This window comes from Populus nigra, chromosome 16 (assembly GCF_951802175.1).
Source record: "Populus nigra chromosome 16, ddPopNigr1.1, whole genome shotgun sequence".
In the NCBI taxonomy this organism is placed as follows: Eukaryota; Viridiplantae; Streptophyta; class Magnoliopsida; order Malpighiales; family Salicaceae; genus Populus; species Populus nigra.
In genome coordinates, this window is record NC_084867.1 from 13,379,665 (window position 1) to 13,405,188 (window position 25,524).

Below are 25,524 nucleotides of genomic sequence, written 5' to 3' on the forward strand. Positions count from 1 at the left end.
TCTTAAAGTTAATAACCAGATAAGTTTTCAGTAGTCATCAATATTAATAATCATAAAGCTCGAATCTGAAACCACAAGAAAAAAAACTCTTTAATCTTAAACTTTTACTATTTGATTATCTACTAAATAGTATTTAGTATTTACATTTTCTCTTCAATCCAAGCAATGGCTCGTTTATAAATCTCATGTTACTTGTCAATTTTTCAAATTTATTTAATATCAGTTAGTATTTATTTTATTTTTGATATAACATTCTCGCTATGTTTTCCCTTTCGTATCAAATAGTGATGGTATATATATATGATTAGAACATTTGAAAATTAGAAAAGTGGTATTTAGTTTCTATATTTTCAATGCAATTATAATTCATTCCCTTTTAAAAATCTACCTCAATTTCTTGATTTGCATTTAGTTTTTCATCGTTCACAATTCTCTTACTTTTAATTTCTTTTTTTACAATTTATAATTTACCCCCTTTTACAATTATACCTCTTGTGGGCTGTGTATATATAGCTTGAGTGACTTTGCAACGTTCTTGTGGAACAAAGTTCTCATTCTCTTTATGCTCTCTTTGCAAAGAAAGAACTTCCGAAACAAACTTTTTAGCTTTACTGTGGTTTAATTATATTTTTAATTTTTTAATTTTAAATTAATTTTTTATATATATTTTTAAATTGTTTTGATATACTATTATAAAAATAATTTTTTAAAAAATAAAATATTATTTTAATATATTTTAAAAAAAAACATACTTGAAAAAGTATGTGTTTCGTACTTCCAAACAAGCATTTGGAAGTTATTACTGACAAGATTAAGCACAGGGTTTTAAGTTTTTTTCCCAAAAGTGTTTTGGTGGAGCAAGAAGTTCCAAAGAGCTGGAGAATTTCTTGTGGGATATGGAACAATACTTTAGTGTTGCGAAGATTGGCGCGGCTGAACAAGTGGATCTTACCGTGATGTATCTCACGGGTGATGCGAAGCTTTGGTGGCGAACGAGAACCAAAGAGGACTTAAGTGCTGGACGTCCAAAGATTGAGACGTGGGATTGTCTCAAGCAAGAGCTGAAAGAGCAGTTCCTTCCGAACAACACGTCGTGGATTGCGCGGGAGGAACTTAAAAGACTCAAACATGACAGGTCAGTTCGTGATTATGTTAAGTCTTTCAGTTCTTTGATTCTCAACATCGAGAATATGTCCGAGGAGGACAGGCTATTCAACTTCATGTCCGGATTGCAAACTTGGGCGCAAGCGGAACTAAGGCGACAGAATGTAAAGGATCTGTCCTCCGCTATTGCTGCTGCGGACAGTTTGATTGATTTTAAATCAACTACTAGAGAGGGCTATACATCAACCTCCTTCAAGTCTAAGGGAAGAAACAAGGAGGAAAGAACGAGGAAGAAGTTCGGTGGGGGTGCATCGAGGGCTACTGCTGCGGAGAAGGGCAAGGCCAAGTTTATGGGTGCATAAGGTAAGAGTACTAAACCGAACTTTACTTGCTTCATTTGTGATGGTCCTCACTTTGCGAGGGAATGTCCAAAGAGGGAGAAGTTGAATGCTATTCGGGCTGGGGATAGCGATGAGGGGGAAGGGGTAGTTACGCACGTCAATCCTATGCGTGTGATAAACTGCCTGGTAGCTAAATCAGGGGATGAGGCTGCCGAAACCCGCCCTGTTGATAAAGATTTGGCGAGAATTGATGCACTGCGAAAAGGAAAGTCAAGGGCTACAGACAATCTAATGTATGTGAAGATTGTGATAAATGGCAAAGACGTGAATGCTATGCTGGATTCAGGCGCAACCCACATGTTTGTGGCAGATCGGCTGGTGAAAGAACTTGGCCTGCGGCTGAGTGATAGCCACACATCCATGAAGGCAGTAAACTCGAAGGCACAGAGGATTGCTGGGATGTCTTATGATGTGCCGATAACGCTGGATCAGTGGAGAGGTAAGCATGATGTGCTGGTCGTAAATCTTGACGATTATGATATTATTCTTGGCCTAGATTTCTTACGAAAAGCCAAGGTTATCTTGATGCCTTATCTCAATGGAATGATGATTGCAAGTGAGGGATGCCCATGTTTCGTCCCATGTTGTAACGTCGCAGCTGCGGATGTGGTGAAAAAGGGGAAGAGCTTGGTCTCTTTGGGTGAGCGAAACACATAGTCGTAGGGAAACACGAGCGAAAAGAGTGAGGCAAGGCTGAGTCTAGTCGGGACTAGACTGCCGCATTGGGTTGAATTTCGTTGCGAAAAATTTAACCCACTTCAAATTGGTATCAGAGCACGGTTGATTCTAACAACGTGCAGCAGAAGTCATGGAAGCTATTCGAGAACGGTTGACGCGTCTTGAGACTTTGATAGGGTTGGATGAAGAAGACGAAGAACGTTCTATTATGGATCGCTTGAAGGAAGCTATGAAAAGCGCTGAAAGGGCTGAGAGCCTGTATATATCTCTTGCGGCAGAATCAAGTGAAAGATTGGCTGCTGCTGAAGAGACGATTGCCATTCTAAAGAGGGCAGTGACAAACGCTCCTATTGGGGTAAGTAATTCGAAACCTAAAGTGCCTGAACCAAAGTGTTTTGGTGGAGCAAGAAGTTCCAAAGAGCTGGAGAATTTCTTGTGGGATATGGAACAATACTTTAGTGTTGCGAAGATTGGCGCGGCTGAACAAGTGGATCTTACCGTGATGTATCTCACGGGTGATGCGAAGCTTTGGTGGCGAACGAGAACCAAAGAGGACTTAAGTGCTGGACGTCCAAAGATTGAGACGTGGGATTGTCTCAAGCAAGAGCTGAAAGAGCAGTTCCTTCCGAACAACACGTCGTGGATTGCGCGGGAGGAACTTAAAAGACTCAAACATGACAGGTCAGTTCGTGATTATGTTAAGTCTTTCAGTTCTTTGATTCTCAACATCGAGAATATGTCCGAGGAGGACAGGCTATTCAACTTCATGTCCGGATTGCAAACTTGGGCGCAAGCGGAACTAAGGCGACAGAATGTAAAGGATCTGTCCTCCGCTATTGCTGCTGCGGACAGTTTGATTGATTTTAAATCAACTACTAGAGAGGGCTATACATCAACCTCCTTCAAGTCTAAGGGAAGAAACAAGGAGGAAAGAACGAGGAAGAAGTTCGGTGGGGGTGCATCGAGGGCTACTGCCGCGGAGAAGGGCAAGGCCAAGTTTATGGGTGCACAAGGTAAGAGTACTAAACCGAACTTTACTTGCTTCATTTGTGATGGTCCTCACTTTGCGAGGGAATGTCCAAAGAGGGAGAAGTTGAATGCTATTCGGGCTGGGGATAGCGATGAGGGGGAAGGGGTAGTTACGCACGTCAATCCTATGCGTGTGATAAACTGCTTGGTAGCTAAATCAGGGGATGGGGCTGCCGAAACCCGCCCTGTTGATAAAGACTTGGCGAGAATTGATGCACTGCGAAAAGGGAAGTCAGGGGCTACGGACAATCTAATGTATGTGAAGATTGTGATAAATGGCAAAGACGTGAATGCTATGCTGGATTCAGGCGCAACCCACACGTTTGTGGCAGATCGGCTGGTGAAAGAACTTGGCCTACGGCTGAGTGATAGCCACACATCCATGAAGGCAGTAAACTCGAAGGCACAGAGGATTGCTGGGATGTCTTACGATGTGCCGATAACGCTGGATCAGTGGAGAGGTAAGCATGATGTGCTGGTCGTAAATCTTGACGATTATGATATTATTCTTGGCCTAGATTTCTTACGAAAAGCCAAGGTTGTCTTGATGCCTTATCTTAATGGAATGATGATTGCAAGTGAGGGATGCCCATGTTTCGTCCTATGTTGTAACGTCGCAGCTGCGAATGTGGTGAAAAAGGGGAAGAGCTTGGTCTCGGCCATTGCTATTGATAAAGCATTGCGGAAAGGAGGGGAAGTGTTTCTAGCAACAATAGTTGACGAGAAGGCAGATTATTGTGGTGAGGTGCCGAAAGAAATTGCTAACGTGCTGCAGCAATTTGAAGATGTGATGCCGCCTCAGCTACCGAAGAAACTCCCGCCTAGGAGGGCCATTGACCATCGAATTGAGCTGGTGCCAGGGGCAAAGCCACCATCTCAAGCCCCTTATCGAATGTCACCTAGGGAATTGGCAGAATTGAGGAAACAATTGGAAGAGCTGATTGACTCAGGATTTGTCCGGCCTTCCAAGGCTCCGTATGGTGCTCCGGTTTTGTTTCAAAAGAAGGCGGATGGAAGCCTTCGCATGTGTGTGGACTACCGAGCACTCAACAAGGTAACAATCAAAAACAAATATCCTGTTCCTTTAATTCAGGATTTGATGGACAGATTGTGTGGAGCCTCAATCTTTACGAAATTGGACTTGCGATCGGGGTATTGGCAAGTGCGGGTTGCTGATGGTGATGAGCATAAAACTACTTGTGTGACAAGGTATGGCTCCTATGAGTTTCTAGTTATGCCATTTGGCCTAACAAATGCTCCAGCAACATTTTGTAATCTAATGAATGACGTGTTATATGATTTCTTAGACAATTTTGTTGTAGTCTACTTAGATGACATTGTAATCTATAGTAGAGGCATTGAAGATCATGTAACTCATCTCTCTAAAGTCCTAAGTAGGTTGAGAGAATATGAATTGTATGTAAAGAGAGAAAAGTGTGAGTTTGCAAAAGCTGAAATTATGTTCCTAGGCCACTTGATTGGGGAAGGACAAGTGAAGATGGATCCAAGGAAGATTCAAGCCATTGTTGAATGGACAACACCAAAATCTGTCCCGGAATTGAGATCATTTTTGGGGTTTGCAAACTACTACAGACGATTCATTGAGGGTTATAGCAAGAAGACAACTCCTCTCTCGGATCTTCTCAAGAAGAGTCGGAGATGGGAATGGACGGTTGACTGTCAGCAAGTTTTTGAGAAGCTGAAGACAGCGGTAGCGTCAGCTCCAGTCTTGGGGCTGCCTGATTTTGAGAAGCCATTTGAAGTGCATACGGATGCTTCAGATAGGGCTATTGGTGGAGTGCTGGTGCAAGATGGACATCCGGTTGCTTTCGAGAGTCGGAAGCTAAATGACGCGGAACGGAATTACTCAACGCATGAGAAAGAAATGACGGCAGTAGTGCACTGCCTTGGCATATGGAGAGTATATCTGTTGGGGCCGAAATTTGTTGTCAAGACTGACAATGTTGCCAACACATTCTTCTGGACGCAGAAGAAATTGTCGCAGCGACAAGCTCGGTGGCAGGAATTCTTGGCCGAATATGATTTTGTATGGAAACACAAACCAGGAAGCCACAATCAGGTTGCGGATGCACTTAGCAGACGCGAAGTAATCGCTACTGTTCTTGCTATTGTTCAGGTGGAGTCGGACATGTTGTGCCGACTTCGTCAAGCTGCGGGGGAGGATGCAGCGTACAAGAAATTGGTTGAGCTTGTACAAGATGGGACAATACGGAGATATTGGTTGGAACAAGACCTACTCTATGCAAAGGGGGGTCGAATCTTCGTGCCGAAGGGAGAGCTGCGAAAACACTTATTGATGGAGACTCATGATCCGTAGTGGGCTGGACATCCAGGTAGAGAAAGGATGGTTGCTCTCCTGTCGCAGACTTATTATTGGCCGAAGATGGAGGAAGACGTAGAACTTTATGTCAGGACTTGTCTAGTGTGCCAACAAGACAAGACTTTACGGCAGCGTGAGGCAGGCTTGTTACAGCCGCTGCCGATTCCAGAAAGGCCTTGGGTGTCGGTCTCAATGGATTTTGTTGTTGGTTTTCCAAAGGTGGATGGCATGAACACAATCATGGTTGTTGTGGACAGATTCACTAAGTATGCGGTGTTTGTCGCTGCCCCGACGGTGTGTACAGCCGAAGTGGCCGCTGAATTATTCTACCGCAACGTGGTGAAATACTTTGGAGTACCTTCAGACATTGTAAGTGATCGTGATGTGAGATTCACGGGCAGATTCTGGACAGCATTGTTCAACATGATGGGAACAAGGCTGAAGTTTTCAACTGCCAATCACCCTCAAACTGATGGACAAACGGAAAGGATAAATGCTTTGCTGGAGGAATATTTGAGACACTACGTGACAGCGACGCAGCGAAACTGGCTGGAGTTGCTGGATAGTGCGCAGTTTTGCTATAATCTTCAAAAATCCTCGGCAACGGAAGCAAGTCCGTTTGAGCTGGTTTTGGGAGCCCAACCCCAAACACCTGCGGAGATTGCAGTGCAGATATCGGGCGAGAAGAGTCCAGCGGCGTACAGGTTTGCGATGGAACGGCAGGAACTATTTGAGCAAGCCCAAGATAGCTTGCGTAAGGCAAGGAAAAGGATGCTCAAATATGCCAATCAAAAGCGAAGATTGCTGGAATTCAGTGTGGGTGACAAGGTGTTACTCAAGTTAACTCCGCAAATTTGGAAGAAAATTGTGGGGACGACGAAGCACCGAGGGTTGGTGCCAAGGTATGACGGGCCTTTTGAGGTCATTGAAAAGGTAGGGGCTGTGGCATACAGATTGGAGCTGCCCGAACGGCTGAAGCTTCATCCTACTTTTCACGTAAGTTACTTGCGGTCTTTTTATGAAGATCATGAGGATCCGAAAAGAAGTAAGTCGCAACGAGCTCCTCCTACGATTCATAAACAATTTGACGATGGTATTGTCAAGATTATGGATCATCGTAGACTCGGCCAACATCGAAAGAATCGGCGGACAGAATTCTTGATAAAATGGAAGAAAAATGAGGAGGTTTCGTGGGAAAAGGACACTGATTTATGGCAATTTGAGGACCAAATACAAGACTACCTCACATCTATTCCGACGAGGGCGTCGGACTCTTCTAGTGGGGGTGGTTTGTTAGGGCTCTAGGCGCGGGGACGCGCCAACGAAGGCACACTGCCTAGAATTCGGCAGCGATGGACAGCGGCAGCCTTGCATAGGCAGAAACGAATTTGGCAAGCAACGTGCAATGATCTATGCGAGTCTTTGAGCTACGACTTGGCATGGATGTGGGGGCTTAGATACTGGACCTTCTAAGTCAGCAGCTGACGCAGCAGAACAGGCAGTTGGGACTGCCAAGTAGACAGCCAGGAAATGGGGGAAGTGGCAGCTTCATGGGAGGCAAAACGTGGGAGCATAACTGGGGTGTTCTCCATGCCACTAAGTCCTGGAAACATGGGATCATGGGTAAGAGGTAGTGCTCCACTATGTCCTGAAAACATGGGATCATGGGGTGGAGGAAGTGCTCCACTAGGTCCCAAAAATAGGGGATAATGGGGGGGAGCCTGCAGCTCATGTATGTCTATAAATAGGCTTGCCAAGCCTCTGTTGTGGGAGCATGCGATTTTGTGCATAGCACACACACTCTTGTTGTGTATTCCTTTGTTGATGAGATAAATAAAGGTTGAGAGGGATTCTTGTAATCTTGTTGTGCTTGCTTGTGTTGGTTTCCTTGTTTGCGACGAAGCTATTGTGAGAACCTCTTTGGGTGAGCGAAACACATAGTCGTAGGGAAACACGAGCGAAAAGAGTGAGGCAAGGCTGAGTCTAGTCGGGACTAGACTGCCGCATTGGGTTGAATTTCGTTGCGAAAAATTTAACCCCGTGACAATTGTCCAATTTCTTGTACGCTGCATCCTCCCCCGCAGCTTGACGAAGTCGGCACAACATGTCCGACTCCACCTGAACAATAGCAAGAACAGTAGCGATTACTTCGCGTCTGCTAAGTGCATCCGCAACCTGATTGTGGCTTCCTGGTTTGTGTTTCCATACAAAATCATATTCGGCCAAGAATTCCTGCCACCGAGCTTGTCGCTGCGACAATTTCTTCTGCGTCCAGAAGAATGTGTTGGCAACATTGTCAGTCTTGACAACAAATTTCGGCCCCAACAGATATACTCTCCATATGCCAAGGCAGTGCACTACTGCCGTCATTTCTTTCTCATGCGTTGAGTAATTCCGTTCCGCGTCATTTAGCTTCCGACTCTCGAAAGCAACCGGATGTCCATCTTGCACCAGCACTCCACCAATAGCCCTATCTGAAGCATCCGTATGCACTTCAAATGGCTTCTCAAAATCAGGCCTAGATTGATTGATATAAATATGTGATATATCCACTAACAAAGGCCGATGTAAACTTCATGGACGCTAGCTACTATGGAAGTTATATCACATATTGAGAAAATCCTAGAATTTATTCTCCTCCCCTCTCTTTAATTCTACATATTTTATTTAATTTCTGTAAGAGTATCTCCATTAATACTTTATACTAACTTAAATATTAAGAGAGTCTTCAAAGTAATGTTTAGTATTACGTTTTGAAAACGTTTTTGAAAAAAATTAAAATTTTTTATTTTTTTTAACTTCAAATTAAATTTTTTTTGATATTTTCATATTATTTTGATGTGTTGATATAAAAAATAATTTTTAAAAATTAAAAAAACATTATTTTAATATGTTTTGAAATGAAAAGAACACTTTAAAAATAATTGCTATCACACTTCCAAACATTATTTTAATATGTTTTGATCCTTGACTTTATTTTTATTTTTTTTACCAATTCTAACCTTTTTCTTAATATTTCTTTCAATTTTGTCCATGGTTACATTTCAAATGATCCCTTGATATTGACACTCTTTCCAACTCAATTAGATTGAGAGGGGTTAAAAATTAGATTATGAAAAATTATATATAACAATTAACTACTAGAAATCAAAATCAATAAGCTCTAGTATGTGTTCTCCAAACCAAAAACACTAGAAATTAATGAGCTTTAATATACATCATGTACATCCTCTAGTCAAAACTAATAAAATTTTTTGGATTTTAACAATCTTTATTATAAAAAAAAAGCCCTCAAGAACAAAAAATACAATTTGTAGTCATAAAAGTCTCCACTTTTTGAAAGCTATTACAATCTTTTTATATAAAAATAAAATTAGAAAACCCTAGTAATATTAAATAGAAAAAATAAAGTGTAAAAACTATTCCAATTAAATAGAAAAATAAACTAAACAAGTATAATAACATTAAAGAAGAATAAATTAAGAAAATATTTATTTTTCTAAAAAAACTCATGCATCAACATTTATATGAAATAAATGTGTGTGTATTATGTGTGATAATATCTATATATTATTTATTACTCGTTAGATAAGCCATTTGGTGAAAACTTTTATAATGCATTATGAGTAATTAATGATATTCTATTAATTAGTCATAGGGTGCACATTAAACAAAAATACACGGATTAATATAGGAAAGATAATAAAATCTATGACCCACTAAAAATAATAGAAATATCTTAACTTAGAATTTTTCTCTCACATTTATTTCTATTTAATTATTTTTTAAAAATAAATCTTAAGAAATAATTAGTACACTAATTATTTTTAATATAATATAAAATTACTTTCCATTTAAATCTGTATATGAAATTGTTACCCGTACGCTACACTAGATAATCCTTCTAAGGCAGATAGACAAGCAATGTCATTAGAATCTTCTCTGGAACGTATCTGTCATGTCAAAATATCCATAAAGAGATTTTGAATGATCCATATATTGGTAGATATATATATGACATATTTATTTTATATATATATATATAGTAAATCAACAAATACAGAAACAATAAAGGGAACTGGAACTGGAAACCAAGGTTGTCAATTCCGTTCCATTCTGTCTGGAATGGCCGAAACATTCCATACCAATTCAAAAAACAGAACAAATTTCATCTCATTTTAAATCTCGGTCCGTTCCGGATTTTTCGGCTAAATTCCGCCCGAAACGTTCCGGTTTCATTTCACATGTTCCGTTCCGCTCTTGAAAAGCCATTGAATCAAATTGAACCTTATTCAATTTAATTAATTAAATCACCCAATTATAAAAAGCTCTTTTTTATTACTATTTGCTATAACAATGATATTAATAATAACATTGAAAATTATTATTACTATTTTCATTAACAATGATATTAATTTTTTAAAATTAGATTTATCACTAATATATATGGTTTATATTCATGTTGTTTTTTTCATGTTTATATTTTGTAGGAATTTAAGCAAAACAAGGGATGCTTTAGATTTCATTAGCCTTAATAACATTGACCTAACTTTATATTTAAAATATTTGTGTTAAAACATTTTACTTTCATAATATTTTGATATTTTGTTTAAGTTGAATTACTTTAAGTTAAAGATCTATTTATTCTTGACTATTTAGAAATATTTTAAATTTTAAAATTATATTTGTTTGACATTGTGTTTGTATTGCATAATTTATAATTAATTTATCTTGAATTTGAATTATGTTTGTTGAATATATATATATATATATATATATATATATATATGAACAGTACAACCCCGAAACGGCACGCCGAAACATTCCGAAACTGAAACATTCCGTTTCAATTGAAAAAATAAAACACCTACCAAAAAGGAATTGACAACCTTGCTGGAAACAAATCATCCTGCAACTTCCTTTTTAGAAACATCAATAAAATAAAGTAAAAGGTATCAAGCAAAGACGGTAATAAAATGACAGAATCATATGATGAACTAAACTTAACTAAACCTTAGTAATTAATTAGGCTTTAAAAATATAATTAACAACAAAACCATAGTGGGAAATTGAGTTAATGCTTTCCTAACAAGCTTATACCGAGATTAACATCACAATGGTAACAGAACATACGGCTTCCTCATCAGCATTCAGCCCTTAATTTATATATATTAGTGCATCGAGAGTTGACAATTATGCCTGTTAAATTGATTGGTAGTAGAGGAGAATTGAAATTTAGAGAAAGAATGGGTGGCAAGAGCATGATGAATATGGCTGTACTGATGTTGTTGTTAGGGGTAACGGTGGTGACAGCAGCCATGTCACATGATTATGGAGATGCGTTGACAAAAAGCATTTTGTTTTTCGAAGGGCAGAGATCAGGGAAGTTGCCTTCTAATCAAAGGATGAATTGGAGGAAGGCTTCTGCCCTTAGAGATGGATCTGATATTGGTGTAAGTGGCTATGTCTTTCCATGCATATTCAAGCACGCAGTTCACAAATTTGCTCAATGGTTTTGTATGCTAGACTTACAAATTTACGTCTGATTTGCTTTTGTACATGCTAGATTTGCTAAATTTTTATGCTGTCAAATTTTTTATGTAAATTTGCTCAACATCATTCCCTATTTTTTTATTTTTTAAATTTATTTTGACATTAATATATCAAAACAATAAAAATAACACACAAAAATAATTTTAAGCAACTTTTTTGAATTCTTAAAAAATAATATTTTGATAAGCAATGCCAAACACGTTGCAACGTTAGACTTCGCTCCATTTTCATAATAAATCAATTGACATTATTTAATAAAATGGACGCACAAATACAATACATAATAAAGTCCAACCAACTACCCAAAATTTAACACGTTTATGCCGGCCCGATTGAAATCTACATAGTTATGTGCTTCCTGGTGACAAGAAACTATGATGTTCTTAACATTCTTGTAGATGGATATGGTTGGTGGGTACTATGATGCTGGTGACAACGTAAAATTCCATTTTCCAATGGCATTCACAACAACGTTGTTGGCGTGGAGTATAGTAGAGTTTGGTGAATCCATGGGCTCAGATTTGGAACATGCGTTAGAGGCTCTACGATGGGGTACAGACTATTTCCTGAAGGCCACAAGCAAACCTGGCATGGTTGTTGCCCAAGTCGGTGATCCCATCAGTGACCACACATGCTGGGAGAGGCCTGAAGACATGGACACTCTCAGAACTACTTACGTTGTTAATCAAACCCATCCTGGATCAGAAGTTTCAGCTGAGATTGCTGCTGCTCTAGCTGCCTCTTCTATCGTGTTCAAGAACAAAGACAGCCGGTATTCTAGTGTACTTCTCCAGAGGGCATCCCAGGTAATTGGTAGTAGCTAATTCGATAATGTTAATAACAATTGTGGGTGTCAAAAATTGTTAAATTATAAGGCAATGCACTTTTGATCTCTAATTAATTTCTTCTTTCTTCTAATTATGCTATACAATAATGTCTTGATAATCTTTCAGGTCTTCGACTTTGCAAACAATTATCAAGGATCTTACAATGAAAGTATCGGACGAGGGGCATGCCCATTTTATTGCGATTTCAATGGCTACCATGTATGTATTTGATCACAATATTAACGAAAGTTATGGAGTTGCTAATTAAGATTTTATAACCTATAGTACAATATTGGTAATGATTCATCTATCCAATATCTAAAATTATCATATATATATGATGAATACATTTGTCTTACAGGATGAACTAATCTGGGGAGCAGCATGGTTATCCAAGGCAACTCAGGACCCCAAGTACTGGGATTATGTTGTAAAGAACATGGCAACTCTAGGAGGCAGTATTTTTGAGTTCGGATGGGATTCAAAACATAGTGGGATTAACATAATTGTTTCTCCAGTAATCACTCAACTTCATTTTTCTCTTCCAATTATCATTCGTGAATATTTTTAGCTTAATCTTAGATTTATTTCTATCCACAGAAGGTGATGAGCTCCTCTGGTAGTTCCTTCATTACCAATGCTGACAGTTTCGTGTGTTCCTTGTTGCCTGAGTCACCTACCAAATCAGTAACATACTCTCCAGGTAGCATTTTCTGACTTCGATCTTTCTGGATAGCTTGATTTACCCCATATGTTGCCAACGTTTCGGTAATGATGAATTTCTTATGTCGATCAGGCGGGCTTATGTTCAAACCAGGAGGATGTAACTTGCAACATGCAACGGCTTTATCATTTCTTCTTATTGTTTACTCTCGCTATTTACAAGTTGCCAACCGATCAGTTCATTGCGGTTCTGTGGTTGCCACCCCGTCGAGACTCGTCGAGGTCGCCAAAACCCAGGTATTAAATATCTTATCGAGTCCACTTCTAGCCATCGAGAAAATCGTAGTCATTAAAATTAAGAAAAAAGAAGAAGTAATGGCGCATTGCTTGATGCAGGTGGATTACATACTAGGAAGCAATCCATTAGGGATGTCGTACATGGTTGGATATGGCCCAAAATTCCCACAGAGAATTCATCACCGAGGATCGAGCTTGCCTTCCATGTCTACTTTCCATGAGCATATTGGATGTCATGATGGCAACAGCTATTTGGTGACCAAAATGCCTAACCGGAACGTCCTTGTAGGGGCTGTTGTTGGAGGACCAGACAACAACGATCAATTTCTTGATAGTCGTCTCAATGTTAGTCAATCAGAACCAGCTACGTACTTTAATGCACCTTTGGTTGGAGCCTTGGCTTTCTTCAAAGGTGGAAAATAAAACTTTCCATTTTTTCATTTTGTTATTAGTAAGGTTTTGTTTGGTTAGGGGATACAAATAACTGTATCTCATGTTTATTTCTTTCTTCATTTTTTTTTAATTATAAGATAGTAACTAAATGTTACTTAATAATATAATAATTAAATAATTTTATTGGAAAAATATCGTATGACATGTCTTCATTGGCCAATTATTTTTTTTAATTATATTTTATATTTATTCAAATACTAAATTATTCATCAGCTTATATAATAGTAACTAATTAAGTATTGTTTATAAACACAGGGAATAAGTTATAATTGCCTCTATTCCACCTGTGGTGGGTTTTTCAGCTAAATAGTAAAAGTTTATGAGGTTAAAATCAGAAATCTAAAATTTATAGGATTATTTATAAAAAAAACAACAACAAAAATCTCCTCCATTTTTTAACCCAAAAATTATTAATTTTGAACAATCAAACTCTCCCATATCCCCAGCCAGTGACCAAAGAAAGAAGAAAAGATGCAGCAGAGTAGCAAGGACAGGGGCGGAATAAAAAATCATGTGATTTTTCAGAGTTTAGAGGGGCTAACTAAGGGGTGCAAGTTATTAAGATTAAACCATGGATCTTAACAAAAATTTAAACTTAGAGGTGCCGTGGTACCTACAACTCATATGTTGTAGGTCCGCCCTAAACAGGGAGGGCTTTTTTTAGTGTTCATGTAGAGTTGTAGACTATTATTATTTCTTCGTTCCTTTTTATCATTTTCCTGCTTTGGCCTAAGCTTTTGCTTGGGTTTTTTGTACTCTCCCTCCTTGCATGCTTTTGTTAGTATTATCCTTCGAACTGTTGAAAAAAACCACAATAAGAAGAAGAAAACTGGAAAAGCAGGCAAGATATTTGGGTTTTTACTAGCTTTGATGACTTTTGATGTTACCAGCTATCATCTTAGAAGACCGAATTTTTCCTTCTTTTGTATGCATGTGAACATGTAGCAGCCGTCGATCAAATGGATTGGCAGTCCTTGTGCATCAATTTCTCACATTATATGTTTTGATTTTTAACAAACTCAATTTAGTGTTATCTGACGTTTTGGATTCGGTACAGAGTCAGCAGAATCACTTGACTAAGGTGGATAGTATTTTTATCAGATTTAACCAGATACATATTAAAACCAACCAACACAGTTCTGGGTCTGAGGAGAGCGAAGGATTTCTCGTTTCATCAACTAATTTCACACTCAACCCAACATTTCTGGGTCTGAGGCATATTTATTGATCAAAGCCAAAGCATTGCTAGTCAACTGTGCTATATTCACAATCCTTCCCCTAACAGCAGTCTTCAAATTCCCATTCATGGCATTTCCTGCGAACCCATCACTACACGTGCTCTCATCAGTCAAAGCAGCACTAACCCAAGTTTGTACGTCATCAATCATCGACTGAAAGTTGGACTGTCTAGCATGACTCATCTCATCCATGGATTTTCCAAGCTCGTTCACCGCGTCACTCAACTCCTCTACACAATCTTTCATGGCGGACACCTCCCTAGGCTTCATGCCATGGGTTTGAGAGAGCGTCGATATCATGGTTGAAGTTGATTTAGCTGATGACAGTGTCAAGTTAAGGGCTGCATTGGCTAGGAGCTTAGGGCTTGTCTGGATCGTGCTTGAATGGATAGAGAGGGAAGTATAGCAAAGTCTTGGATAAGTTGTTGTACTCCAAGATGTTCTTATGAATTCTGTGCTGGATTTTGGGGTGACTCTAGCAGCTGAGCTAGAGTTTAAGTATGAACTAATGGCAATAAGAAGTAGAAGGAATTCAGCTAAAGAATTGGAGGATAAAGCTGCCATAGCTAACTTCTCTTTATCTGTTTCTCAAGAAGGAGTTACTTGGATATTGATGATGAAAACAGGGAAGGAAGCTTCTCAATTTATAGCACTACAAAGGTAGTTTATGGGGGTGAGCATGGAATTTAAAATTAAATTAGCATTTGATTAATAGGATATTTTATATGGTTTTTATTTGAATCTTCATAGAAATATATTTTGGTTGCATATGAACAACTTGAAGTAGTTCACAGAATACCTTTTTTTTTTATATGAAGGACAAAAGCTTTATGATTCTGCTTCTTTAAGACACCAATTTCAAGATTTTTCTACAGTGATTTGACTATTATTGAACAACATTATTTAGTTAGTGCATTCATTTCTTGCATAGGTATAGAATTTACCTTTAAGATTACCTACTCTCTAAGGATGTAGCTGCGAAAGCTGCAGCTTTAATTTCTCTGCTGAATAGCATAGGGTTAAGGCTAGCTAACTGATCCAGTGAGTGAATAAGCAAAGAATTGTGCTAAGTTTTTTTCCCATGAAACAAAACCTAAAACTTGTAACTTCAGGCAAGGTATTTGTTATAAACAGTGATCGTAGAATCAACTGTCAAATTATACAAAATCTATCACTAATTATAATTAGAAGGAAAAATTGCAACTGTCAGTGGAACGTCCACTCTCAACCTAGAAGACATAACGCAGAGAACAATACATAATTTTATGAGGCTGCTACTGCACAGCTGGGTGAGAATGAATGAATTAGATCACTCGCATAATTAAGCAATAAATTAACTTAAGGTTGGAAAGAGGTTGCTACTGCACACATTCATCCAATTTATTTCTTCTTGTTAAGATCTCTCTTTCAGCTGCTGTTGTTATTTCTAAAAATTATTGCATGCTTGGTCTAAAGTTTCCAAAAAATATCCAAATGTAATTGATGTATATTAAAAACTTGTGGTTGATCGAGGTGGTCATTGTTATAGCTAGGTCTAGATGCTTAGAGTCCGCTAGCATGCTTAATTAAAACGACGGGAGTGAAAATATCATACTAATCCTAATAGCCATTTCAATGATATTTGATGGGAATAACAAAATTATCATTAGACCATTACAGTTAACAATAAACTCGAGTCTACATGAACATTGTTTTCCAAGGCATATTAGTTTCTTTTAATATCATGGTTAAAAAAAAAAAATTTGGTGACAAAAGAGGAAAAAGATTTCTTTTCAATAACAAAAGAGGCTTAAAAGTGCATGTTATATATAAGGGACCGACGTCATGTATTTATCTTACATTGCCAAGGCCCAAGCCTGTACAGAGGCATCCCTGAAGACCCAAGCCCCAGAAAAACATACCCCGACTTTGATCATCTCTTCCTACGTTGTACACAGCTGTTACTATAACTAGATCCAGTAAATAGCCCACAAAATACCATCGTTTTGATTAATTAGTCAATAGTTCTTGTTTGGGATTATGTTAGAAGTTAATTTTTAAAATATTTTTTATTTTAAAATGATATTTTTTTTATTTTTAAAAATTATTTTTAAAACCAGCGCATTAAAACAATTCAAAACATTAAAAAAATTAATTTTTAACAAAAAAAATTTTAAAAATTTTTTGGATATGCAGGTTGATCATGTTTTCAAACGCTCTCTTATTAGACAATATTATCCTAAATGATTTCAAAAAAAAAATATTATATCACCAATTTTTTCACTTTACCAATGTCTATGCAAATTGATATATTATACAATTCCAATTCCAATTTTTTTAAAGTTTATATTCTTCTTTTACTTCAACTCCTAATCATCTCTTTCATTACATCGTGTTTAATTTTTAAACACACAAACAAGCTTTTAAGTCTTCATAATTCTTCCCATGCATGTATCAAATTAAGTATTATAGGTCCCATAATCACAAAAAGGGACTTTTATAAGTGTTCATAATTTTCGTAAGGTTTTCATTGAACCTCATCACTACTCAAGTAAGAAACGCGCTGTATTCCAATCAAGATCAAAATGCCTTGCATTACAATTAATGCATGCTTGTAGAGTCGTAATTAAGATTCCAAGATAGATATATGGGTGTTGCTAATTGGTCCACTGGGCTATCAATTAATTAATTTGGTCCTATATATCTCCCTTGGCCTACTCTGGATATTTATTGATTTATGATCCTGATCTTCTTTGGGTGAATCATCCTAGAAAATCTTCAGCTAGAATCCATGGTGGCCACTCAACACAACTTGGTACGAATGAATTTAGATCAAATAGCATAGTTAAGCAATTAAAGGTTGGCTAGAGGTTGCCACTAAATACATTTATCCAATTTCTCTGTTCTTGCTAAGCTCTCTCTTTCGGTTGCAGTTATTATTTCTTTTGCGCAAAAAAAATTAGTTGATTTCATGGCAAAGCGCGGGCACTAATGCTAGATCTTTCCCCTAAACTCATTGGAAGGCTATCATAGAGGCGAAGAGATATAGGCTACGTACGTGCTTTGGTGTTAGTGAGACCACAAAACAAAGATTTATGATAAAAGATACGTTATAATTTAAAAGCCCTATAATTAACATCTTAGTTATAACTAAGATGAACTTTTTTTCAATCTTAAGAAATACAAAAAGGAAAAGAACTTGAATGGTGATCATCACTGTGTTCTTGAAAGATTAAAATCAATAGGAGAGAAGGGGGGTGTCGTCCAATATTTTCTTTCACTTGCACATTTCTGGACAGTAGTTTTACAACGTTGGAAGTGTGTTCTAACCTTCTCCATCATTTATAGACAAGGAAGAAAGAACAACTCTTTGACTTCCAGGAGGAGTAGATAGATTAATGGGGCCTATATTTCACGGGAAGTTAAACATTCCTGTTGATGGGACTCAAATGGCGTCGTTGTTGTTTCCTGAATCAGACTGCTGAACCATACATTCTTGTGTTGTTGTTTCTTTAACACATCGATAACAAGGGTTTTCATCTAGAAACACGAACAGCGACCGGCACATGGAGTTTGAAGACAAAAACAGACTCAAATTTTGGACAAACAGTATTTTGGCCTCGCTACCAAGCTCTCCCAAAATCATCAAAAAATAAAAAAAATCAAAATAATAAATAATTGATGTACAGTGGAGATACGTGGCTGCTCTTAAAGTTCATTCATATAGGTCTAGATCTTTAGAGTATGCTAACATGCCTAGGGGTAAGACAATTACTAAGATTAGATTTCACAACGAAACCTTTAAGCGATTGCTTTAAATTTGTTTTCCAGATTCTTTGTATAGTAACTCTATACATTATAATTACCATGGAACTATCACAAGCTGTGTGTATAGACCAAGATCTTAATGTTGTAGTTTAGACCAGGTCGTATTCTACTGTTCTAATCCTCGTGGGCTCAGAGTTCATGGTAAAGTAACGTTAATGTATTTCAAATTCATGTGGAGTACAAGATCTAAGACCAACTTTCATATAAATCATCGCCAATGCACAAATTCACACAAAGTAACTACACTCTATATATATAATACTAGCCTCATGATTAGAAGATCAATCAAATATTTATTGGTTAAGGGATGAGTGTGTCTATCGTTTTCTTCTTCTTCTTTTTTTTCTTTTTATTCGTCAAAAGTCAAACTGTATATATGTATTCTTTATATAATAAAATTGGATCCCATATATCTTCATCGTTAAAAGAATCGGTCTGAATTATAACCTGTTTAAGGTTCAAATCACATATTAAATGAGTTTACTCAAATTAAACCGGCCAATTAAAAAATAATATTATTTTAAGATTTATTTTTAAATTACAATAATATTATTTTAGAAATTAAAATAAATAAATAAAAGGTTTCATTCTAAGGTTTTGACATAATTAATTAATTAGATCAGGAGCTAACCATTCAATTATTATAAAAACAAATCATGAGTTAACCCATTAAATTGAGTTTGAACTGAGTTGATAGGTGAATTATTGAATTAATTTAATCTTGGATAGGTGAATTATTGAATTAATTTACCGGGTTGATCTCTAAATGTAACACTCACCAAAAACAATTCACTGATAAAAATTACTTGCACTCCTTTAACAGTAACATCGAAATCGCCACAACTATATGTGGCCACACAAATCAAATTAAAGTATACTACAATACAATGCAGTAGAACATCACACTACATAAATTGCATCGAATTGGGAATACTAAGGAGTATAATTGGCCGGCCCACTTCAAGCAGCTAACTAACCATTAAGTAAGGCATAGTTGGTGACCAAAGCCAAGGCATTGCTAGTCAACTGTGCTAGGTTCAAAATCCTTCCCCTAACAGCTCTCTTCAAATTACCATTCATAGCATTCCCTGCGAAGCCATCACTGCATGTGCTCTCATCAGTCATAGCAGCACTGACCCAAGTTTGCACATCATTTATCATCACCCCAAAGTTGGACTGTTTTGCATGACCCATTTCATCAATGGATTCTCTAAGCTCATATACCGCATCACTCAACTCCTCTACACAATCTTTCATGGCCGATACCTCCTTCGGCTTCAGGCCATGGCTTTGAGAGAGCGTGGACATCATGGTTGACGTTGATTTAGCTGATGATAGTGTTACATTAAGGGCTGCATTTGCTATGAGCTTAGGGCTTGTTTGGATTGTGCGTGAATGGATTGAGAGGGAAGTATAGCAGAGTCTTGGATAAGTTGTAGTACTACAAGATGTTCTTATGAATTCTATGCTGCTTTGTGGGGTGACTGTAGCAGCTGAGCTAGAATTTATGAAAAAACTGATGGCAATAAGAATAAGAGACTTGGAAGTTAAATCTGCCATATCTCTCTCTATATTTTTCTCAAAAAGGGGAGTGGTTATAGATGATGAAAATAGGGACGAAAGGTTCCCAATTTATAATGCCAAAAACGTTGTTTAGCATGTTCTACATAAGGGACCGACCACGACGTCTTTATCCCAATTAAGCATAGTGGGACTCTATACCATAGTTATCCGATTTACTCTAGAATATGACCTGATTTAAGGTGAGAGACATGGATTGATTAGGTTAATCTAGCTACAAGTTTCGCAAGTTGATCAATATTTATTTTAAAATATTGTTTTTTTTTACTGAAATGATATCATTTAAGAAAAAAAATAAAACCTTAAAAAAATTAAATACAAAAAATAAAAAACAAATTAATTCTTGAAATTTATCCATCCAAGTTTTACTTAATTAAATCGAGTTAATTGAGTTACGGATTGATGCGCATAATCACCTGGATATAACCGAATAAAGTTCTTAAATAAATTTAAAAAAAGCTTGGTCGGCTTCGAATCCACACTTGACATGTAAGCACATACTCAACAGTTTATTATTTATTACTTATTATCTTTGCATGAAGTAAATGATCAAATATGGTTTTTTTAATAAATGAGAAATTAGAGATTCTGCAGTGATTATTTAACTTAATTAACATCCACTTCCACTTCCACTTCCACTTCTTTGTAAGAGGTAAGAGTTATCCAAATTGAGACAATCCTTAGCAAACTGTACAGACAATACCTTTAATTTTAGTAATTTTTATTGAATTTTACTTGTATTAGAAACGGGAAGAACTAAATTGCTGTTCTTAAGATATTCTATATAAGCTTTTATGAACCTCTCGATTAAGAGAAAACAATGTAAGATATTTCTCAAAAATATCTCGACTAGAACTCCCAGTACAATAATTCATATGCCCCACGATTTTATTTCATTTTATTTAGGGGCCATATTGATTAGTTCTGTCCAAGTGTCCTCTCAAGTAGGAAAATGAAAGAAAGAGAGGCAGCCCTAAAACAAGATGTAATAGAACATGCGTGATGATGATAAGATAAGCCTAAAGGGATGAGTGCTAACCCAGTAGTTCTCACGTTGGTCCTCTCCCTCGGCCAACTGTACAGCCACATCGAATCGTGACCATTGCCGCCCTTTGGCACCACAGCACAAGTTGGGACTTTCCCTTGGCAGCCAGCTGAGTCATCGATCTTGTAAAGTGGCTATATTCAGCATCAGAAATAAATTGATTAAGGCCAAGTTATGCCTGAAATTTGGCCCAAGATTGCAAGCTCAATGATTGAGATTACCCAAAATTAGATGTTGTTGGATAATCAAGAAATTAGCATATTTGAGTGAGAAGTTCGTGGATAATGGGCTCTTCAAGTTACAATAGAGTAGTTGTATCAATGGGTCTCCAGATAAGAAGAACAAGAAGATAAAAAAGACGGGCCATAGCAAACAAACAAACAAAAAATGAACACTGATCAATTTGCAAACTACAAATAGCTGTCGAAGCACTTTTCTCTCAGATCTCAAAGTTTACTCGTACTTTATTTTTGTATTTTGTTATAGAACGGTAAAGAATTTTGTATATACAAAAGTTTAAGGTGTGACCTGTAGAAGTTTGATTCAGTAGATCAGATAGATTTATACGGTCATAGCTGGAGGCTAAATCTGGCTTTATCAGTGATTTGATGGATCATGGCCATCATCCTCTCCAAAATCTATATTACAATTACAGTTAAAAGAAATAAAATCCATAGAGAAATCATTGTTGATCTAGACATATATTATTGTTCATCACAATAATATAATTACCATTTCTTCCTTAAACACAATTTGTTTCGGTGTTAGGGGTAGAATAGTTTTTTCCAAAACATTTATTAGACATTGTGAAATTAATTGAGAATAATTTTGTCTTCTTACCTTGGAAAGGCATAGAGTAATGATTATATTGTTCTACAAATGAAAAAAAATCAAAAGGTTACACGAGAACAATTTGGTCTTTATACGTTCTAAAAACACAATATAAAAACTATATTACCCTTTCATCTAAAAATTATTCAACTTATATAAATGGTTTTGTTTTTCTTTTCCTATTAATTATTTTGTAATAAACAAGTTGTTAGGTGACGCTCGTACCTTTCGAGCGACGTGTTTAGCGTTGTCTCCCCACCAAGTGTCGCTTTTCAGAGCAGCGTTTGAAGTGCCTCAACCTTCTCTTTCCATTAGCATCGCGACGTGATGGTTGGGCTCCATTAAACCTATTTCTTCTTCTCCCTCTTTTTTATCTCTTTCTTTTGTTAAAATATAAATGTGTTATTTAATTTTTTTATTTTTTAATTTGATTCTTATTTTTTTTATTGCTATTTATTATTTTACTATTTTTTCTTTAATTTTCCCCTTATCATTTAGTTTAATATTTTTCTTCAAATCAAGTCAATACTAGGGCCTGATTTGCACAGTCAAGGGGTATTTATGTCTCTCTTTTTTTAATTCTAGTCCCTCTATTTTTTTTTTAATTTGATCTTTTTACATTAGCTTTATTTGATAATTGACTTTTGTAGTTTATTTTGGTTGCCTTAATATAGGGGTCTTGCAATATTAAAGGAATTTCTTGGTACTCGGTTAATGCTCGATTTTGCAAAACAAAAATAATCAGCTCATTTATAAAAATTAAGTTTTAAGGGACCAAAATTGAAACTAAAACAAATATAGAGATTAGGGTAAACAAGCAAGATGAATTGGATGGTGCGTGCAACACACGCGCCAACAAGTGGAAAAATCCGGACAAGTTCCAATTATGCGACTTCCCTCGATAGCTAAACGGTGGCTTCCGTGGTGATATTGAAAATGGCATGTTGCATTCTTCCCGATGGTACAATGCGTGTTCTCAGAGGCGTGGTAGTTGGTCTTCTAGACATTCGTACTGGTCTACCAAAATTAAAAAGGTGTCATATCATTTTTTTATCAAATTTAATCCTCATTATTTTTATTGTTATTTATTTTGTTTTGAATTATTATTATTTTCTATTTTATCCCTCAGCATTTGGTATCATTTAATTTTTATATCAAATCATATCTTCATTATTTTGATTGCTATTTTTTATTTTTTTTTTAATTGAATTTATTTTTTCAATGTCATCCATCGATATTTGGGTTTATTTTTTATATCAAATTTGATCTTCATTCTATTTATTGCAATTTGTTTTGTTTTTTTATCTTTTTTTATTGATTTTTTTAATTTCATCCCTTAACATTTGGTTGAATAAGAATTTGACTTCATGATTTATTCAGGTTTTCCTTTTATTGGCTTAGTCTTGGTCTCACGACCAAGATGAAGAATTTTGAATATTAGCTTGGGTTGACTTTGATATTTTTTAAAAGTTTTTTTAAAATTAATTTTTTTTAATTTCATTCTTTAAGATTAGATTGATTAAAAATTTATCTTCATAATTTTTTAAAAATATTTCAATTAGAATTCCCAATACAATTAAATCATTATTTTATTATTATTATTATTATTATTATTATTATTATTATTATTATTATTTGATGGCCATGCTTACTTCTGTTCAACCGACAACTCAATAGAAAAATGAAGGATAGCTCCAAAGAAAAGCGTAACATAACGTACGTGATAAGATAGGCCAAAACAAAGTATTCTGTATTGAAAATTATCAAAATATTAATCTTATATAGCTTGTTAAAATACACAATGCAATATGTGCGCATGATATGAACGAGGATTAAAAAAGACGAGTGCTAGCTCGTAGCCCAGTGCCTAGCTAGGTACCAAGTTGGTCCAGATGTAGACATATCGAATGGCGACCCGTGCCTGCCTTTGCCTGCCTCTTTGAGTACGCAGAACCTGAAAGTGTCCACGTAGCACAAGGTGGGACCTCTCCCTGAGTCCCTTGGCAGCTAGCTGAGTCGTGATAAATTGGCTATGCATTGCATGCAAATTGCAAGTTGCAAGTTGGACAAATGCAAATTGCAAACACTGTTGTCCATCCTTATCTCACTCTCCCATTTTATTTTATTTTATTTTTCTTTTGGTTAATCTTGATCTCTTTCAGTTGTTCAGTTTCATCCTATAAAATATGTGATACTACTAGCTAATTAACCTGTGTTCTGAAGGAAATTATAATTTTGTTATTAAAAAAAGCTTGAATATACAAACTATTTTGATGTTTTTTTATATATATAAAAAGATTCCAAGTGTAAATCAAAAGGTTAATCCAAGAATCTAATAATCATTTATATAAATAAATTCAACCATATAAAAAGTTGCAATTAAAAGAATGATGGTGAAAATCAAATTAAAAAATAAATTTGAGAGCACCAAAAAAATTAAATTGGAGGTTTAAATTGAAAAGAAAAGAACTTTAACAAAAGGAAAATAAAATCAAAAGAACAAGGACTAAATTTAAAAAATAAAATAACATAAACTTTAATTGAATGATGAAATTGAAAACTAATAAAATTTTAACAAAAGAGCCAAAGGTAAAAATGAAAAATCAAAAGAATAAGCATCGAATTGGAAAAAAAATAATATATGAAAAATTGTAATTTAATGACTAAATTGAAAATATAAAAAACTTTTCTAAAAGGATTAAGGATGAAAATAAGCAATTAAAAACGCAAGAACTGAAATTAAAAAATAAAAAGAAAAGATGAAAGACTTGTGTTTTCTCTGGAAGAGAGAGAAAATAATGATGAAAAAAAAAACAAATGATCACCAGCGGCAAACTATTCATCATCCACCTTCATGCGTCATACCAGGAGGAAGAGGATGCAGTGGTGCTTTTAAGGACACAACAAAAAGCCAAGTCTGACAATCGGATGACGTCGCACGCACCACCTAGAGGGCATGAATGCCACCCACGCATTAGCGTGTAAAGAACACGCGACAACAACTTTTTTGAATTAAAAAATCAATATAAAATTACCAAAACACCCCTCATTACCTTGAAAATAAAAAATAAACCAATGTGAAAAGGGACTAAAACACTCCTAAATACAAAACTTATTTTTTTGTATTTTTTAAGGGCAAAGATGTATTTTAACTGTAACCTAAGAAGGGAAAGATTGTGTTTGTTTTACACCTACTTTTGCGTTTGCGGTGCAAAAAACGCAGCAAGGTGTTTGGTAATAAATCAAACTGCGTTTTATACTGTGGGACCCACTAAAAAATTGAGTTTGAAACACAGTTTCTGTAAAGCAATTTTTACATTCTTTTTTAATCGAGTTTCGTAAAACCCTGTTTGTTTTGTGTTTCAAAAGCACTTATGAAAAAATTTGAGAATTTTTAATTTTTTTGGTTTTCAGATTATTTTGATGCGCTGATATCAAAAATAATTTTTTTAAAATAAAAAAAATATTATTTTGATGCATTTCCATGTAAAAAGCACTTTGAAAAACAATCGCAACCACACTTCCACCAAATATTTTAGTATTTATTTGCAAAACATAAACTTCAATCATAATTTTTACCAAACACGTATCTAAATTCAATAAACCACACTTTTTTAAAAGTTATTTTTTAAAAACCAAAACCACAAAAGCTATCTCAAAAATAAACAAACTCAAA

The 25,524-nt window shown here is 36.0% G+C and overlaps 4 protein-coding genes across 4 annotated transcripts; 2 read left to right on the plus strand and 2 right to left on the minus strand.

The window, feature by feature from the left end:
- Window positions 1–896: 896 nt before the first annotated feature.
- On the plus strand, window positions 897–5,550 carry LOC133675372 (uncharacterized). The gene is made up of 3 exons (XM_062096723.1): window positions 897–1,450; window positions 1,526–2,145; window positions 2,306–5,550. The coding sequence occupies exons 1-3, from the start codon at window positions 897–899 to the stop codon at window positions 5,548–5,550; spliced, it is 4,419 nt and encodes a 1,472-aa protein (XP_061952707.1).
- Window positions 5,551–10,799: 5,249 nt separating this feature from the next.
- On the plus strand, window positions 10,800–13,316 carry LOC133675268 (endoglucanase 8-like). Its single transcript, XM_062096593.1, has 7 exons — window positions 10,800–11,006; window positions 11,505–11,912; window positions 12,060–12,152; window positions 12,295–12,450; window positions 12,516–12,636; window positions 12,730–12,893; window positions 12,993–13,316. The coding sequence occupies exons 1-7, from the start codon at window positions 10,800–10,802 to the stop codon at window positions 13,314–13,316; spliced, it is 1,473 nt and encodes a 490-aa protein (XP_061952577.1).
- A 1,220-nt stretch (window positions 13,317–14,536) lies between these two features.
- On the minus strand, window positions 14,537–15,148 carry LOC133675573 (21 kDa protein-like). The gene has a single exon (XM_062096993.1). The coding sequence runs from the start codon at window positions 15,146–15,148 to the stop codon at window positions 14,537–14,539; it is 612 nt and encodes a 203-aa protein (XP_061952977.1).
- A 4,036-nt stretch (window positions 15,149–19,184) lies between these two features.
- Window positions 19,185–20,010, minus strand: LOC133675555 (21 kDa protein-like). The gene has a single exon (XM_062096974.1). The coding sequence runs from the start codon at window positions 19,949–19,951 to the stop codon at window positions 19,364–19,366; it is 588 nt and encodes a 195-aa protein (XP_061952958.1). The 5' UTR covers window positions 19,952–20,010; the 3' UTR covers window positions 19,185–19,363.
- Between the last annotated feature and the right edge of the window lie 5,514 nt (window positions 20,011–25,524).